Here is an 18409-nt window from a genome sequence, read left to right on the forward strand (position 1 = left end):
TCTAGTATTTGGGTCCCTTAAATCTAGACCAACAGAAACAGTAATGAAATCTTGCTCTAGCAAGAAGAAGGATAAGAAATGTATGGGACAGATGAAGCTCACCTATGGTATAATTTACCTGAACTCCATAGAACTGACAGAACTCAATACGCTGGCCTTTCTGATCTTCAAGCTGTATGTTTACTGTTTGCTAACCCCCAAATGAAGAAAAAAAATCCTTTTCTGTCCCTTTAAGTTTATACAATTGTGGATCCCAAGGAATAAAGCTGTCTTGCTTCCTTGGGTGAACAGACATCCCTCTAGCTGTCAGTCCAAACCAAACCCTCCTTCCCAGCTTCCTTCAGGCTGTTTTACCTCTTCACCCTGGGGGGGGGGAAGAAAAATCACTTTTGAAAAGCTCCTCTTTAAAGTTAAGTGGTTAAACATTCTCCTCTCAGCAACAGATGAGGCAAAGCACAAATGCCCTTCTTTATTCAACCAGTGAAACTTTCAGAGTGATGGCTTGTGCGGAACAGGGCCAACGTGGGACCAGCTACACACAGGGAGCATGCATAGGCGATGTTTAGAGCCCTGGTCAGTGAATCGCGTGTTTGCGACTCTGTTTTAGCTTGACAGGATTGTAAAGACCTTTTCTGTAGGGCTATATGAGTCCTTTAAGAGGTGTCCGAAGTTAGGAGTTAGTAGTCAATGCCTTCATTTTAAATGGTTTAAGTGAAAGTTCAAACATGAATTTCCATTCCTAAACTTGTTCTTAGAATATTAAATATCGACACAAATATCTCTGATCCAATACAGCTGTATTTCAAGCAGTCAGATCAACAGATGCTGGACAGGCAACAGGCCACAACTGATGATGAAAGACTTACCACCTGTCCAAGTGCAATGTATATTAGCCAGCATGACCTACCAGACTTTCCACAGATGCGAGGGAGAAAAAGATGATCCTGAAGATCCTTACCTTGTGCCAGTTTATGCCATGTGAGATAATGTTACTTGTGAGCTGTATGCTATGTGTCGCTGTATGCTCTGACGGCCCATGAAATCTGCGGGCAATTAGATACGTAGTTCCTTGCTTCAGGCTTGCTGTTGCAGCCAAGATAACAGAAAAAATGGATTTGGGAGTGTAGGGGAGCTATGAGGGTCACCAAAGTCAGTGCTTGCTAAGTAAAAGACAGAACTAGGAATGTTTTGGATGAGAGATACAGGCTTGCTCGTGTTTCACGAGTCTGGATAAGAGGACTCAGGGGTCTTGTCGTACTGCAGATTCTCTAGTTTCTGAGACTGCTTTGTATGTGCAACCTGYGACAGGGTTTGCATTTGCATCTCCATAGGGAAGAAGTGGAGCCAGTCAATAAGGGCTAAAGGGAAGTGTTGTGTTTAAGCCATTTTTATTTGACAGGTTTCAAAGTGGAGTTTGAATTTTTTTCAGGGGAGCTTACTGATTTTTTCTTGGATGTTCTTCAGTTTTTCAGCTCAGTTTTTCCCCCGTGTTTCTCTCTTTTTAACCTTTCAAATTAAAAGATAATATGTCTCCTTCTCCTTTACCTTTTTTGTCTTTCCATTCCCATTTTGCTACCGAGCAAAGGGAAACCCCCGCACCACTGCATTTCCAGTTCTGTGGAAACAAAACATCCCGTTTGTCTTGAAAAGTCTTGGCCCCTGTTAAATCAACAGGGCTCCCCAGCTCCTCAGGATTTATTTATTAGCAGTAATTACACAGAGTGCATCAAAGTGCTTTTTGGAATGTAGTAACATGCAGCATCTGCCTCGAGAACATTCATCTGTTGGCAAAACGAGGGCAGAGCAGGAGATGAAAGCAATTAAGCGAGTCACAAGAGCGCATCACGTGGCTACAAAGGCAGGGAGCTCGGTGCTTCTGTTGGGAGGGCAGAGGCTGCTGGCAGCAGTGAGGAAGGTAAGGGTGCAAGGTGATGAGCGTTACTGCTCCGGAACGGGTCAAGTCAAGTGTGTCTTCATCTCTCACTGAAAATAAGCCACAACAGCATGTTTTGAGCAATGAAGCTCTTTATGGTGGGCATCAAGGAAGGAGTGAGGTTGCAGGAGGGATTTAAATGAAAAGGAGGCAGCGGCTCAGTAGACTTGAGCGGGGAAGCCAAGGTTAAGGAAAGAGCAGCAGTGCTGGGGCTGAGCCCTGGGCAAGCCCGGCTTCCCTGGCAGCACAGGGGAGTCACAGGGAGCCACGGGAGCTAAGGGAGCTAAGGCTCTAGGGCCCAGCCATGTGGTATCTATATGATAGGAAAAAAACCAGAAGAAATATCAGAAAGACCAGCTGAGCTGCAGACTTGGACACAGAGAAATGAAGAAAGACTTTATAAAAAAATCCTATACCTGCATATAAACACATGCACAAGCCCATACTTTATACATACACTGCCTAATTTTTGAATGAGGCTGTTAGTTATTAATGAGCAACTAATGGGTAAAATTTATTTTGCAGTTACTACACTTTACTCCAGACATCTCAGTTAACATGTCTCAAATAATTTGTTTTTGAAGCAAAAAATCACTGTTAAATATTTTAAGTCAGTACTGACCAATATAATTCAGGGAAAATCATCACGGTGATAATAGAACAAAAATGCATTAAGTACTTAATCTGCACAGAATCCTAGTATATAGCATACATAGGAATGCATAATTTCCACATAACACAGTAGTTTTCATACAGTGTATTCTATATACAGGGTTTTTTTGCTACTGGGTATACCTTGCTAATCAATGCTGATTTATAAGCATATGGGGTACATTATGAACTACCTGGATAGAAAAGCACCTCTAGCTACTGCTAGAAGCTGGAGACAGCAAAGATTGATTGCAGCCTCTCTTGTCTCCCTCTGTCAGTGAAGAACTATTGCTATGCTAAGACACCAAACTATAAAACCCTGATAAATTTCTGTTTCGTGATGTACACTTTGGTGTAAAATAAAGTGAAGGGAGAAGGTAAGAGAATGAAGGAGCAGGTCTGAAATCAGGAGGAAGAGACCAAAGGAAGAATTTTTTTAAAGGCCAAATCCCTAGGTCATTGTAGTCCCTTTGCCTTCACTCATGGATATTCAGTATCAACAATTTGCTTACACTGTAAGGTAGGACTCAGATGTCTCCATTGCAACACTAGGCATTTATTCAATCATCCCCAAATACCTTAAAAAGATCCTCTATGGGTTATTTATACACACGAACACCTTTTATTATTAAATCTGATTTATTTGTCACCAGCTAGCTTGCGAATTTGCTCTACCTTTTTACTCAGTTTGGACAATAAAACCATGTTGATCTGCTCCCAGCCAGTTTCATTTCCCAGTTCTACTGCATTAAACACAATGTGGCTGTTGTCTAGGCTGCAAACACACAAGGGAAATTGTTTAAATAATGAAAAAAAAATTGCCTACGCTGAAGTCCTTGTAATCAGGACAACATTGGATTTTGTAAAATTTAGATTCTTGATGTTAACTGACTGGCAGCCTCTCCTGGGGGGATTCTGCATTTCAGCTACCACAGAATATTTTTTGGCAGCTAGAGCATAGCAAGACGATGCCTGTTTAAGTATAGCGCTGAAGAGCATCTGTATGCACCGGCAATAGACACAGGGGTGCAAGAGCTGGCTCTTGGCCGACTGTGCACAGAGGGGGTACATGCACGAGCAAGCACATGGTGCTGACACCCCACAGAAATGCCTATGAAGGGGCCACATCATATTTCCATTGTGTTGCACGTCCGGACTGGCAACGGAGCTAAAAGAAAAGGGCCGGTGCTGTAATCCCAAAGTAAATCACAGTAGGCAGAGCTGGAAATCTTAATCCATCACAGGAGGCTCTTATCTTTGGATAGATACATGTAGGCTTGTGCTACAAGGAAAATAAGGTGTATGGTCCATTTCTGACTGGACGGAAATGCATGAGGGTGGTTGACAGACACAGAAAAAGTTATTTTTTAATCTTTTAAGAGCTGAGGTTAAAATAGAAGATAGCAGATCAGAACCAAGGCATGTCTTTCTAGTAAATACCATTTAGGTCTCTCTGCTCTTTCCCTCTCCATTATCTCAGATTTAGACGAGATGGAAACGATGGTTAAACTCCACTGAAGTAATTTCTCTGCATTTCTGCATTTGCTTTTTATGTTTTCCCACATATTTTTTTTCATTCTTACATGAAGGCTGAGATGCAGATTATCTAACCCTTGCTAACTGGAGCTCATTAGACAAAAACATCACATGTCTTCTAAATACAGGCACGTGTTGTATCAAAAGCTTTATAATGGACAGTTAATATAACTGTGACCCTCTCCCCAGCACACATTAAAAAGCAGGCATTTGCTTGGAGCTCCTCCTTGAAGTGTATTGCTTACTGAGCCACAGAGCATCTGGCGACTCATGCCAAACTTCGTAACTAAAGAAGAAAGAAATGGGCGTGAGGTAGGATGAAAGAGTCACGCAGGTTCGTAAAGCTGTGCTCCTAGCAGTCTCAACGAAAGGAGGAGAAATATAGCTAATTAGGGAGCCTATTAACAAGAACCATAATGATTAGAGTGTTTCTCTCTGTCAAAACACCAGAGTGAGAAACTTCCTGAGTCAGACCCTGCATCTCTTTTACTCAGTTCTTGGCAAGAGCAAATCAGTAAACTAAAGTTCAGAGTGGGGGCGAAATGGGTGACACTGGCCAGTGAGACTCAGCCTTTTTTCAGAGACTCTCAGCAGCTGATTAAAACTGTCCCCTCCACTGGCATACGAATATGACAAATGCCATCCTCGTGCAGGGAGCTGGAACCAGGCTTGGGAAGAAAAAAATACACATGAAGGGAAAAATGTAGAAGGAACCTTTTAAAGGGATTTTGACATTGCAGTTGGCTCCTCTCAAAATGACTGGGAGATGAGAAAAGACTGTCCCCAGCTACAACAGAGGAGACGTCTGAGAAGCTATGATATCATGCTGCTTAAAATATAGAGTTCACATCTGGTCAACCCATTATAGAAAAAATATGGTAGCACTTAAAAAGGTACAGGCAAGGGTCAGAGGGCAAAGCCCATCACTAAACACTATGAGGAACAGGAGACAAGATAAAAAAAGGAAGAGTGCAGGCAGAAAAAAGAAAGGAAGAAATCTATATTGGCTGAGAGGAAAAGATGTTAATGGGGAATTTAATTAGAGCAAATAAAATGATAAAGCTTTGCAGGTGGTGGGGTAAGGGGTTATGAAATGACATTAGAGAAAAGTATTAGTCTAGAAGTAAGGGCAGGTGTCCCAGGAAGCTACTGGTGCGTTTAAGAGGAAATCTGTGGTTTATCTCAGAAGTGCTGGTGAGGGTTTCCATGAGCGTTCCCTGTGCAGCGTGTGTGGCAGGGACAGCACGAGGAGCGTGCAAGTCCCGCGCCCTGGAGCACTGTGGTGGGTTATGGCATTGCCGAGAAGCCTGGCTGAAGGGTTTTGCTTCTGAGAGCCTTGCTTGGGACTTCTTGGCAGAGGTTCCTCTGTGTGGCTTCAACCAGAGCATTTGTAGATTAATAACTGGTGTTGTGGAGACAGAAAGGCAGACTGAAGATGCCCAAGTCTAGACACAGCTCATTAGACCAAGCGCAAGGCTCTGAACAAACATGTCCTGGTCTCTGGGCTTAGGGGTGCCTCGCTCCCGATGTCTGCAGTTTATAATTCAGCTGTAATACTTGGGTTGGTGATCTCAGACAGATGGCTTCTGAGCTGTGTTGCAGGCAGTGGTATTCATCATTGTTATTAAGAATGACTAAAAATAAGGTAATTGTATGCCACATGAAACTGCTAACATTGCTGTGAATGCTGATCCACTTCTGGCCTCAGCACAGCCCCAACCAGCTGTCCCCAGGCTCTGTTTGAGGCTCAGGATGTGGAGTTAAGACACTGCTGTAACACGTGAAGTATAAAAGCATACACTGGTAAGCTGATCAGTTCTTTCCTTCTCCCTGAGCCACGTGCAGCCGCTGGCACCCAGCCTCTGCATGCCCTGATGCAGGCTCACCTGCATGTCTCAGCCGTCCCACCCTGGGAAGGGTGGTGGGAACAAAGTCAGGGGGAGGTTAATAATGAAAGCAATGGATTTATCCTCAGCGCAGCCTCCTGAGCAAGGCGTGAACAAGCTTTACCTGGATGAAGCTTCTCTGTGGGTGTGCAGAAGACACCCTGTTAATTGGGTATGGGCACCCACAGGCTCTCTGGTCTAAGTTTGCTGGTAAATCTGCCCTGACCTCAGGTTCTGCTGTCCAAGCAGCAATCTGTGGGCAAGCCCAGAGAAAGGCCTGAAGGCATCAGGAAAGGGATAGCCAGATGAATGAACAGGTGAGATGAATTGAATGGGAACAGTCTGTGGAAGAAATGGATATGCAGGTCAGCACAGCAGGAAGAGGGAAAACAGAAAAGGGAAATAGAAAAGGAGCTGGTAAAATAGAAAAGGGTGATGTTGCTGGCATGTAAAGCAACATTAGAGTTGGTGCAAGGTCGAGATGTGGGAATGTAATGGAAGAAGCAGTAGAAAGGGATAATGGGGAAGGGCAGAGGGGGGAGAAGGAGATGGGGGATATAAGGTTAGCTAAAGGAGTCTGATACATCAAAGGAGAGAAGGATTTAACACAAGAAGAAACATGGGAGCAGGAGCAGGTGAGGAAAGTGGCATGAGTCCTTGTGTTTGGCCCAGGAGGAGACAGGACAGACTGGAGAGGACAGGAGTGTCTCTGGAGTGCAGATAGAGCTTTTGCCTCATGGAGGAAGGAAAGGTTTTAGTTGATTTAATTTTTATTTTAGAAAAACTGAAGAAAAGTGAGAGATTAGATCTGCCTAAGAAAATGTCAGCTAAGAATCATCCTTCCTGAGTATACTCTCCTCTTCATTTCCTGCTTGACTTGAAATTGATTTTCTAATGCGCAATGTGAAATACAATTTTTTTGTGTTTCTGGAGCATCCCTATTCCCAGATGCTATCAAAGGTCCATTATATACGTTCTGTATACACGCATACAGTACACCTCCATGTGGCATACTGTAGTGACATACAAATGCCCCAGAGACAAAAGACTTACACATCATAGATGTGAGAGACAGAACAAGTATTCTTCATCCTAATGGAGAGCTGGGGCCCAGAAATGATGGTTGGCATGCCCAAGGTCACCCCAGAGGTTTGTAGCAGAGCTGGGATTTGAGGTCCTCTCTCCAAGGTCTCAGGCTGTTTAACTCACAGTGGTCCATCTTCAGAAGCCTTGCTGGGAAACCTAGAAGTTGCTACTTTAAGAATCCCAGCTAAGCAAACTTGTATTTTAGATTGGGAAAGCAGGTCATTTTTCGTTCCTCCTTTGCTGAGTTTAAGGTATGCTGGGTATAACAGCTTTGGACTTTCCAAACTAGCCACCTTTGGGCCATTTATGGAAAGGAAAACTAATTCAAAATGGCTTGATCATCTCAGGTTGGTGAACAGTTGTAATGGAGACTACTGTGCTCAAAGCAAAGGCTCCAAGCAGCTCTTTCATATAACATGCTATAAGACATTGCATACTAATTTTTCAGTAGTGTGTGCTCTTCCGCTGACTACCTAGAAAATAAAATACAGAAGTGCGACAGAATACAGAAGGGCTAAGCTACAGATTTATGAAACTGTTGCATTGTAAACCTCAATAGAAAGTTATGTTTTCTTCTATTGTCTTCAGAAAATATATTTTCTTCCTAATTGGTCAAAGTGGGATTAGTAGCTGTGAAAGCCATGCACTTTGCAAGGCCCTCTGGGAGCTTACAAAATGCAGATACTTTCATACAGATTATTGCTCAAGCCCTGACTCGTGCAGCTTCTTCTTTGTGGTGCAAACTAACAGAAAGATAGAGAAATACGAACCCCCAAAGCTCCCACAGTCTTCTGTGAACTTCCAGCCAGCAGAGCCTGTCCTTCCTGCTGCCTCTTGTGCCGCTGTAATGCAGGCTCTGGGCCCCTGTTGCATGCGCCCTTGCCACAGTCCTCCCTCACCCCATGGGGCTGCTTCTCAGAGTGGAGAAGACGTTGATCACAGGATCAGAGGATAAATGAGATTGGAGGAGACTCCAGGAGGTCTCTAGTCCAACCTCTTGCTCAAGCAGGTCAGCCATGGGATCAGACTGGGTTGTTCAGGGCTTTGTCCAGTCAGATCTTGAAAACCTCCAATGACGGAGACTGCACAATCTCTCTGAGCAACCTGCTCCACTGCCTCACTGTCCTCATGGGGAAAACATTTCTCCTTATATCAGTCTGAATCACTCTCGTTTCAATTTTTGCTTGCTGTCCCTTGTCCTCCCACCATGCACCACTGAAGAGCCTGACTCCATCTTCTCGGTGACCTCCCTGTAGGCGCTGGGGGGCTGCTGTTAAGTCCCCCTGAAGCCACCTCTTTCCCAGGCTGGCCAAGCCTAGTTCCCTCAGCCTCTCCTTGCAGCACAAGTGCTCCAGCCCCTGCCTGTCCCAGTGGCCCTATGCTGAACTCGCTCCAGTTTGGCAATGTCTGTCTTGTACTGGGGAGACCAAAATGACACAGTACCTAAATGCACTCTCATGAGTGCCGAGTGCAGGGGGATAATCACTTCCCTCAATCTGTGGGCTCTGCTCCTGTTAATACAGCCCTGGATGCTGTTGGCCCCTGCTGCCAGGGCCCCCAGCTGTCTCACGCACAGCTCGCTGTCTGCCACAACCCCCAGGGCCTGAGACAGTGTTTAAAACCCGGCAAAATCAAGGTAAATGACATGCACTGCTCTCCCCCTGCCCACAAACTCAGTCATATTACAACAGAGCACAATCAGGTTGGTCAGGCATGATTTACCTTGGTAAATGCATACCGATGGTTCCCAGGCACTTTCTTCTCCTTCACATTCCCACACACTCTCCCTGCTTCTGGGATGGGGGCATGAAATGCACTTGCCTCCTCCTGACATGAAGTGCTGGTGGGATAATGAATCTCTGTGCAGTCGAAGTCCCCTGGACCTGCTTGCCACACATGGGGAGCTCTGCTGGGGTTGGAAGGCCATCGCAGAGCAGGGCTCACAGGGCAAATACCTCCCTTTCGTACTGCTCTGTGCAGTTTCCCTTTCTGAAAATTATTCATTCCAGAGGAATATCATTTATTCTACCGAGGAAACATATGTTCCAGCGTCACTTGCATTTAGGTCATGATGTCAAGCTTTGAAGTCTAGAGATTTCTTTTCTTCAAGCAATGGCAGTGCAGATTGCGAGCAACGCCCAGAGCTGGCACCCTCGCTAGGTAATGCAGTGACCACGTGGTGGCACAGACCTGCAGGGATGGGCTCTAGACTGGTCCTCGAGTTCCTCACTTGAAGAAACCAAGGGAAAGCGGTGCTGGAAGGAAGGCAATGGGGCGGGCATCTCTCTGCTGCTCCACAGTGAATTAGGGAGAAAAATAGGTCACTGGCGCTTGTAAACTCTTTCTCCAAGCCTCTCACCTAGCCCTGGGCAACCGGTTGGAGCAGGAAAAATCAAGTTTCAGAATTCAGATTGCTCTGGCCCTGGGCTGAAGAGTGCTCTGGGAATGGCCATTTATCCCACCTTTTCTGAGGGCAAAAAGGGGAGCAGATGTGGGGGGGCAGGATTAGGGTGAGGGAAGCACGTGTGCACATCGCTTCTCTCCATCACCAAAAGTACACAGATTCAGCAAAAGCCCGCAGTGACAAATGTGCACTTTTAATCTTGGAAAAGGGGGTTAACCTAAGGATTGCCCTGGTGGGTAAGGAGGCAGCAGTATTACTACTTTGATTGTAGATAAGCCCAATAAGGCCAAAGCTGTGAAGCAGATTGCCACAGCTCTCCAGGAAGGTTGGGGGAGGGAGGCAAACTCCTTCCACAGAGATCTGCACTGTGGTCAGGGCAGACTGCTGCATAGACAAGAGACCCCACCTGATGCCTTGAAATATTCATCTCTCACCAGTGTCTCTGCTGGAGCTTGCACTTCTTTCCTGTGAAATGCAATAGTTTGACAAGGCAATGCAGTGTTGGAGGGGGATTTTTTCTGACAGAGCAAACTTCTCACTTGCTTATCCACCATAAAACCACACCTTTGGAAATACTCAGACCCTGACAGGACACTGCCCTGAGCACCTTGCTCTAGGTGACCCTGCTTTGAGCACTAGACTAGATGATCTCCAGAGGTCCCTTCTCACCTCAGCCATTCTGTAGTCCTGCAGTTCTGTGAACCAACATTGCATCTTTTGCATGGAGTTAGGCTGTGCGCACAGAGGCTTTGCACGTGTCCCCTCCCAGGGTGCCCTCCCTTGAGCACCCCAGTGCACAGGGATCACAGGGAGTCCTGCCTGTGAGGTACAGCCAGGCCAGGGCAGCCAGTGGGCCAAGCACTTTGGCGCACACGTGACTGGTCATGGCCTGGGCTGCCAGCTAAGCAGCCTATTTTAAACTAGGATCTTTAGCAGACAGTAGCAATCCCTGCCTGTCTGTCTGTGATCCCCTTCCACGCCACCATCCTCTCCTTCCTGTCTGACTAACCGTTACTCCTCCAGTTTTCTCCCATTTTGTTAGCTGGGGTCTCTCCTTCTCTTTTGGGGCTGAAGCACTTTAATGCTTTCTCCAAGCTCAGTTCCTAATGCTGGTCAAAGCACTATGTTTTAGGTAATTTTGAGGCACAGCTGCTCTGGTAATGTCGAGATTGCAGGACCTGGGAGTGCTTCCCACTTTCCAGGCCGTGGTCACAACCCAGCATGTCCTAACTCCAAACAGGGAGAGAGAGCAGACCCTGTTGTCCTCCATCTCCCCATGTCTTTGTTTCCATGGAAAAGCAAATTCAGGTGTGTGTGGCCTGGGTACAAGCTGCAGCAACTCCCCCACAGATAGGTGGCTTTCTGTGAACAAAGCAGCATGTGAACATGGCCCCAGCTGTTGACTGACACATCCCAGCTAGAAGAAAAGGTGATTGCTCAGGGCTCATCAACTAGTGCAGTTTTACAAAGCAGCTCGCGCTCAGTGGAGAGCACAGAAGCTGACCAGCACTTTTTAAAAACTGTATCAGCTAAAATGTTTAATCACACATACTTGAAAGCACAGTCTATTTTTCTTTAATTTAACCATGACCTGCCTTTCCTCAAGAGCTCCTCTTGGTCAGGGAAGTGACTCTCTGGTTCATTGTTCTTGTAGCCTACTGACGAGACATGTCAGCTTGAAGATCAGGAACTCTTAAAAGGCTTGTTTTGAAACCCGGCTGTTTGAGACTGTTCTTACTGTCTAATGACAACATGAATGTCACTTTTCAGATTTCCTTTCCTGAGGAGCCCAAAGCAGAGACAAGTGGAATAAATTGACCTAGATCAAGAAAAGAGTCTTAGAGTCAGCACATAACTGACATCACCTAGCTCCTAGTCAAAGTTTCTTACACAACTCATAGGTGTCCTTCCATGGGGGAAATCGTCAGTGCAGGACTTATTTTATACACACTACTGAGAGAGTCTGACATCAGCTGAAAAATCCCCAGTGTCCACTTGCAAATTTTGGAGTCATTTATATCCACAGTAATAAAAGCTGTATGCTGTTTATTTAGCAGGGCTCTTTTAATGTTCTGTTTGTTGTTTTGATAGTCTGTATCTTCTTCATATTGTAATCATATTAAAAGAGCATTCTTTTCCTGGAATAAAGAGGTAATGATTCACAAGAGGCATAATTATTCCATGTGGTTCAGGCAGGATGTTACCGAAAGAGCTGTCTTCTTTATGTGTAAGAAGCTTTTATTGCAAGTGTTCTACACAGTAATTAAATTCCTTTGAATGAGAAAGCTTGACTGGATTTTCTTTGGTTTATTAGGAGGAGTCTGAAAAGCAAGGTATTTAGCTCAATTGCAATACAATTTTGGCATCTGTTGGAGGCTAGGGAGAAAGCTTCAGAGTGTGTGATTCCCATTTCTCTTATGCTAGTATTATGTTAGCTGAACTCCACTGAGTTCAGTTGAATTACACGATATTTGTATTTGTGCAAGAATCAAGCTCAGAAAGCCCTGGCAGAAAGCAGCAGGATACCTGAATGTATGTTGTAAGAATCCAAATTATGTAGGGCAAAAAATGCTGTTAAAAGAAAGTTGCTTGCAGTTGCAAAAGCAAATGCCCCAAAGTGAGGAAACTTTATATTTAAGACTGTCCTTCATGTCTGATGTTTGCTTTATAGTGAATCCAGCCTTGGCCCAAAATGGGACAAAGCTTAAAAAGACAGAAGCAAACAAATGAAAAGTCAGGTGATCGTGTAACAAAAGATTGTGTCATGACACGTGGACAAGGATGCCATCTTGGACCAACTTTTGAGTATTTGACTTGTCAGCCTAAATCATGTTTGTTTAATATCAACTATTGTATGCAGCTGCCAAGGGTTTTTTAAGGGAAAGGAGTAAAAATGTAAATTGTAAGAAAAAACATATTATATACAGCCTCAACATATCCTAGCCATAGGGTTTGGGGTCTGAAGCATAAATTACAGCATAAATGCTACCCATTACTTGACAAGGCTATGCAATATCTCAGAAGGAAAATGTGAACTCAGGCAAGGAAAGAGACATGACATTTTGGGGGTGTCCCTGGGGGACACAGAGGAAGCCTCATTTCCCTCTTGCTCTCCTCCAAGAATTTACAGGACCCCTAAATTACAGCCCCAGGGAAAAGCAAGGCTTTGAGACAAGTCAGGTTGTCGCGGGGAGGAGGCTGGTGAGTGCTTTTCTTTCCCCTCTTGCCCTGGCCACAGCTCCCCGGCAGTGAGGAGATGTGGTGCATCCCACCTGCAGTGGCAGGGATGGAGACAAGCTTGGTGGGCTGGTTTGGCAGGGAGAAGGGCAGGGTGACTGAGGTGGAGGAAGAGCCCCAGCAAAATGGGAAAAAAAGGCCGTGACTATGTTTCATGAAGACAAAAAAATGCAAGAAGGAGCTTGAACGAGTCCTGTTGGGAGGAGACTGGGACTGGCCAGACATGGAGAACGGGACAGAGACATGGAGATTGTGCAAGGAAGAGACTGGGTCTCAGTCCAGCCAAGGGAGGTGGCAGAGAGCTGGAGGTAGCATCCAAGTCTGAGAGGAACTGGCAAAAAAAATCTTTGTACTGCAAAACTTGGGGTTGGACTTGTGACTCCTGAGGCTCTCCAGCCTCGTGCCTGTCTGCAAGGCCCATGAGCAATGCACATGCTTCACCTCACCCTGATGTCGGGAGGCACCAGCACTTCACAAAGGAGAGGTCAGCAGCATTTTAATTTCAATTTTAACACTGCAGAATAAAGCACTTTTTCCTTCTCTGCCTTCTGGAAGGAGCTGAACGATTCTGGCTGAAAGTTTGCAGACCAATTTGGCTTGAGGCAGGCACCAGGCATAGCACAGCCCAGCCCAAATGGAAGTAGAAAGGTGGAAGCAGTTGAAAATCTGTCCATGAGTAGGAAATGTTATACCTACCCCACGAACTCAGTATGAAAAGTGCCACGCAGAGGAAAGGAAACTCTGTGATTAAATGGTTACCAATTCAGAAGTACACAGCTGAAGAGGACCAGGTCAGAGCAATGGTTTGCATTTGGGATGCTGGTGCATATGTCTGAACCTGAACCRTCCCTGAGCAGCTCAGCCATACATCTCCGCTGGTAATAAAACTTGGGAGTGCTCATGAGTCATCACGTCTCTTTTCCTTGTGGAATAGGGGACCTGATGGATGTCTGGAGCTGAGTATATTTTCTGATGAATTTTGGTAATTGCAGCCAGAACACTTTGGTTTATTACCTTTTTTTCTTCCTATTGGATGGCAGGCATTAATAACCGATAAATTGTCTGTCCTGTTGTCCTCTTATTTCTTACCTTCAACTTCTATGTTTTTAAATGAAAGACAGAGAGAGCAACAGCTACAAAATGCTCCAGTCTCTGTGGTATTCATGGAGCACCATTAGGCAAATGAGACTTGCCTCTGTCCTCCTTTGGGGCCTGCCGGTCAGTGCCTTGGACTGCACAGAGAATGTCGTGGTGAACCAACACGGATGCCAATGAGTCTCATCAAGCCCAAGCCTTCCCTGTTGTGACTCTGCTGACTTCCGAGCTGTTGTGCCTCCCTTCATTACTTATTAATGCTCAGCAATGATCCCTCCAGGCATTGGAGTAACTGAATTTCTGGGTAACTGGAAATGGAGCTCAACTTTTTGCCAAAAAAAGGGAGCATTGGCAAAAAATATATATATTTGTAATAATAAAATAAATAATAAAATAAATACTGATTCCATTTTACTGATCTCTCTTTCTCTTTCTTGGCTTCCTGAGCAGAAATGGTCATACCTGAGGATTACCTGGCTGATCCTGTGAACATGAAGTGCTACAGCGTGGACCCTGCCAACTCGGCCTGCAGCTGCATGGGCTCCATGTACAGCACACGGCCGAGCCCTGTGGATGGGCATCTTGCCGGAGGCTCTTCGTCCACCTGCAGCCATCGTCCTGCCCAGATGTCTTCAGGGGAATCCTCCTCTACTGGCCTGTGGCATCTGACCTCCAGCCCGACTAGGAATGGGACCTATCCTGAAGGAAACAGAAGTGGTAATATAACATCTTCCCTTTAAGCAGTGCATGTTGCTATGCTGGTGCCACACCAGCGTCTTTACTCACTCCCAAACCCCCAGGAAAATTAGTGAGATGGGTCTGGGTTAACATCCATCCAGACCACACATGTTTCCACTTAGAAGGAGAAATAATAACCTGCATAGACAGAAAATCAATCTGTTCATCATTAGGTAAAAAGGTGAATGTTTTCTAGTGTTGTTATTAATTATGTAAACAGATGTATTATGTATAATCATGTAGCAATCACAACTGGCATTATTGACTTACAGATATAAATATTAATACATAAAGCATTGCTCCCCAAGATTGATACTGCTTAACCGCATGATACCATCTGTGCACAAGGTATGATACAGAGCAAACCCAAATATCAGTGCCAGCCTCAAATCATTTCAGCGAAAGGTTTTTCTTCCTAGCTGCATAGCCCACTCTGTCCCTTTAATCATAAACTGGATCAGATTTTGTTTGAAAAAGACTGCCCAGCAGAACATATATTTTTAGAAATTATCCAGCACTCTGCTCAAGGCTCTGCTATCCTTCAGGGAAGCAAAGTTGCAACAAGTATTTCCACTGAATGCAAGGGATGCCATGGGGACCACCGTCCTTTCTTTTCCTCCCTCTTCATATTTTTGTCCCTTGCCCTGCTGGGATTTAGGTTCACTGGGTTGGTTGCTCTGCCCATTTGTGCTGTTCTGCTGGTGCAAAGCCCCTTTTAAAAATGGGTTCGGTGGCCTTGCCTGCAGGAAGACATGTCCGACAGCTGAGGGGCCCCCAAGCCGGGGGGCAAGTGGGACCAAATGGGGAATCAGGTGTGCAACAGCGCAGCTTGCAGGACCAGGCAGCGAACAAGCCGGCAGCTGGGGCTCACAGAATTGGGAGAAAATTGGCTGTGGCGATTGCAAATGTGGTTTAGTGCTCAGACAGAGGCTTCTAGGTCTGAGTGTAGTGGTCAGAGCATCGCTGTTACTTCCCCTTTTAGTTTCTAAATCAGTATTATACTTGTGTTTCCTCAACTTTTTGCTATATCCCCAGTTCTCCACAATTTCCCCCAGAAATGATCTAGGTTCATCAAATTTGTTAGCTAATGCTCTTAATTTTTGTTAACTTTGTCTTTGTTTGCATTTTCCAAGTTCTCTATTAACAGGTCTTTATCAGTAGTGATTCTAACAGTGTCTTCACCCCTTACTAATTATTCAAGCTTCATTTATGCATTTCTCATCTTGAAGATAGATCTAACAAAGGAGTTGAGAGTCCCAGCCATTTTTGTCATTAATTTCTTTCCCTTCCTCGTTTATTAATGGAATCTACTGTCACTCTAGTATTTTTTTTTCTTTTGATATATTTGCAGAAGCCTTGCTGGTTCCCCTTAGCCCCTTTGTCTCACATTAACTCATTACACTGCCTTTCTGTCCTTGCATTTCCCCTGAAAACTGCAAGTGGTTTTGCATATTCTTGCTTTGTAGCCACCCCAGCAGTTTTGAAACAGCTGTAAGTGGCTTCAAGCTGCTACGTAAGACACTTGGGGGTAAAAAGACTCCCCCCAAAACTGCTTGGTATTTTTTCACACATTTGATACTTGCAAAGACTAGCTCATCTCAGACCACTGAGGCATTTTGGCCAGCTCAGGAAACAATACAGGCTCTCTAGAACTGGTAGTTATGCAATGAAGATCACTAAAACTGTTATTACTTTGTTGATGCTGTTTATTTATAATTATTAACAACTTACTAGTCCTGGTATCATCCACTGTACATTAGGGCCTGCACATAAAAACACATGCAAACCCATACAGAGATGGGCTTCCCATCAAGGGCTCCAACAGGAGGAAGAGCAATCTCCTTCTGTATTCCAGGTGCTCTACCAGTATGCACCACTGCAAGTAAGCACAAATGGCTAGTGCACATCTGTGCCACTACCATCCATTGCATTTCCTCCAAACTCCCCAGCTGCTTTCTAGAGACCCCAGCAGAGAGTTTGCTGCAGTCCGCGGAGGGTGGTTTGCTCTCCACTACAGCCAGGCAGTTCTCGGCGGCTGTGATTTGCAATGCAGTGACATCCATGAAGTCAAGGTGCCCACAGATTTATTACGATATCATTTCTAGTGTTAAAGAAACTGTCCTGTTTGTAGCGACAGCCTGGTTTTGTTTCTTCTTCTGCCTGCGATAGCATCTCTTCTGAAGTGCTTCTCAATAACGCTGCAAGTCTTACCACAGATTTTTACAAAGCATTGTCTGCTTCTCCTTAAATGTAGAGGCCCTATTTCTTCACAGCTATTGTATTTGTCACCTAACATGCTCCTTCTGCTTTTACTGGCAATGCTGGACTTTTAAAATATGCATTCTTCTGAAATTGCCTCAGTGCAGCTATGCAAGAGTCTGATTACTGTCTTTGCAAAATCTCTCCTGCAAAGGTCTTAGAAATCTGTGCTCTCACTGTGATGCTTCTGTGTGTGTTTATCTTCTTTCTAGAGATAATTTATATGCTGCTGAATCATAAGCAAGCAAAGATGAGTAATTGGTGCATGCTAGAATCTGTTCTTATTCTTCTCAGTTTGCGTACTTACAAGGCAGGGATGGGCAGGGCTCATTAAAAAGGGAAAGAATTGTCTCTGAAACCTCAAGCCAATCCTCTTTATTTATTGATATTTTTGAAAAATAGAATGCCTTATTTATCATGGTGGGCAAATATCATGGAAAAATCATAACTATAAAGCATATTACAGTGCCTAGCAGAACATGTTTTTCAAGCAGAATGGATGAGATTAAGCCTCAAAGCTCTCATTAATGCGATTGGAAGCTCAATGCCTAATTCTCTGTGATTATGCTAAAAAATTCCAAACCAAAAAAAAAAAAAAATCTCATTTCAGAAAACCAGTTGGGGCTGCTAGCAGATAAACATGCACTTTCCTGTCATCATTTGCCAAATTGAAGCTCTTAAATCAGAGAAGGAATAGTCAAGGACATCATAAACCTTTCCAAGCCCTGCTTACATAACAGACAAACAAACCCTTTACTTCCAAGTATGAAGAATTGCATATTTAACCACAACATAATAACCTTAACCTTGTTCTGCAGCTTGTTGTTTTTACTTAGATTTCATTATTCAATATTAGCAGTTAATTATTATCACCTGAGGACCTTTGTCACCAAGGTATTACAACTTGCTAATATATTTATTTCCTGAAAATATTTTGGGGTGCAGGGTTTGAAGTTTCTCTTTTTGCAGAACAGTGCTGTGAGCGCGTTATAGGGGCCAGATCCAGCTTCTCCCCAAGGCAGTGGCAAGGAGGTCCCGATGGCACTGCTGGGCTCAGTGCTGGGCACCGCTGCTTCGGCAAATGCAGAAATGTCCATTTTGGAGGCCGTTCACAACCTGAAAGGTTGGATGCCTTCAGTGAGGTGCCTTTTCCCTTCTCTCTACAAAAGAGAGGTGAAACAAGAAGAGCCTAAGTGAATATTTCATGTCAATTCGCGGCTGTGTTTCCCCCAGCCAGACTTGGGGCTGCTCGCAGGGCTGCAGCCCTGGCCACCGCTGTCCCCCCGCACCGAGGGGCTCTGCCCCACATTGCATCCGCAGGAACCGACAGCCACCGGCTTGCGTAGGTGGCGTGGACATGCCAAACGCGACCTTGAGCTCTCTGCTGATTGCAGCTTAGCAAATCTCACCGTGCCTGCACCTATTCTGCACTTATAGTCTCCCATAGTCCCACTTTGCTCATGCTGTCTCTGCTAGCGACAGCATCTTTTTCTGTTTGCTGTGCCCCATCCTTTTAGGGAAGTCTCTTCTACAAAGCCTTCCTCCTGTCCCTGTTTAGTGAGGTTTTTTTTTTTTTTTTTTTTT

At 44.9% G+C, this 18409-nt stretch overlaps 1 protein-coding gene across 2 annotated transcripts in view; it reads left to right on the forward strand.

Moving 5' to 3' along the window:
- SCML4 (Scm polycomb group protein like 4) overlaps positions 1-18409 on the forward strand; it is a 55890-nt gene that overhangs the window by 26220 nt on the left and 11261 nt on the right. For both annotated transcript variants that reach the window (XR_003257441.1, XM_026089483.1), the window contains exon 5: positions 14279-14545. Coding sequence is in view for 1 of the 2 variants with exons in the window: in XM_026089483.1 (XP_025945268.1) it covers positions 14279-14545 (267 nt within the window). In the remaining variant the exon portion in view is untranslated. The remainder of the gene's footprint in view (positions 1-14278; positions 14546-18409) is intronic.

The sequence above is a fragment of the Apteryx rowi genome, unplaced genomic scaffold (assembly GCF_003343035.1).
Source record: "Apteryx rowi isolate R43461 unplaced genomic scaffold, aptRow1 scaffold_819, whole genome shotgun sequence".
Classification (NCBI taxonomy): Eukaryota; Metazoa; Chordata; class Aves; order Apterygiformes; family Apterygidae; genus Apteryx; species Apteryx rowi.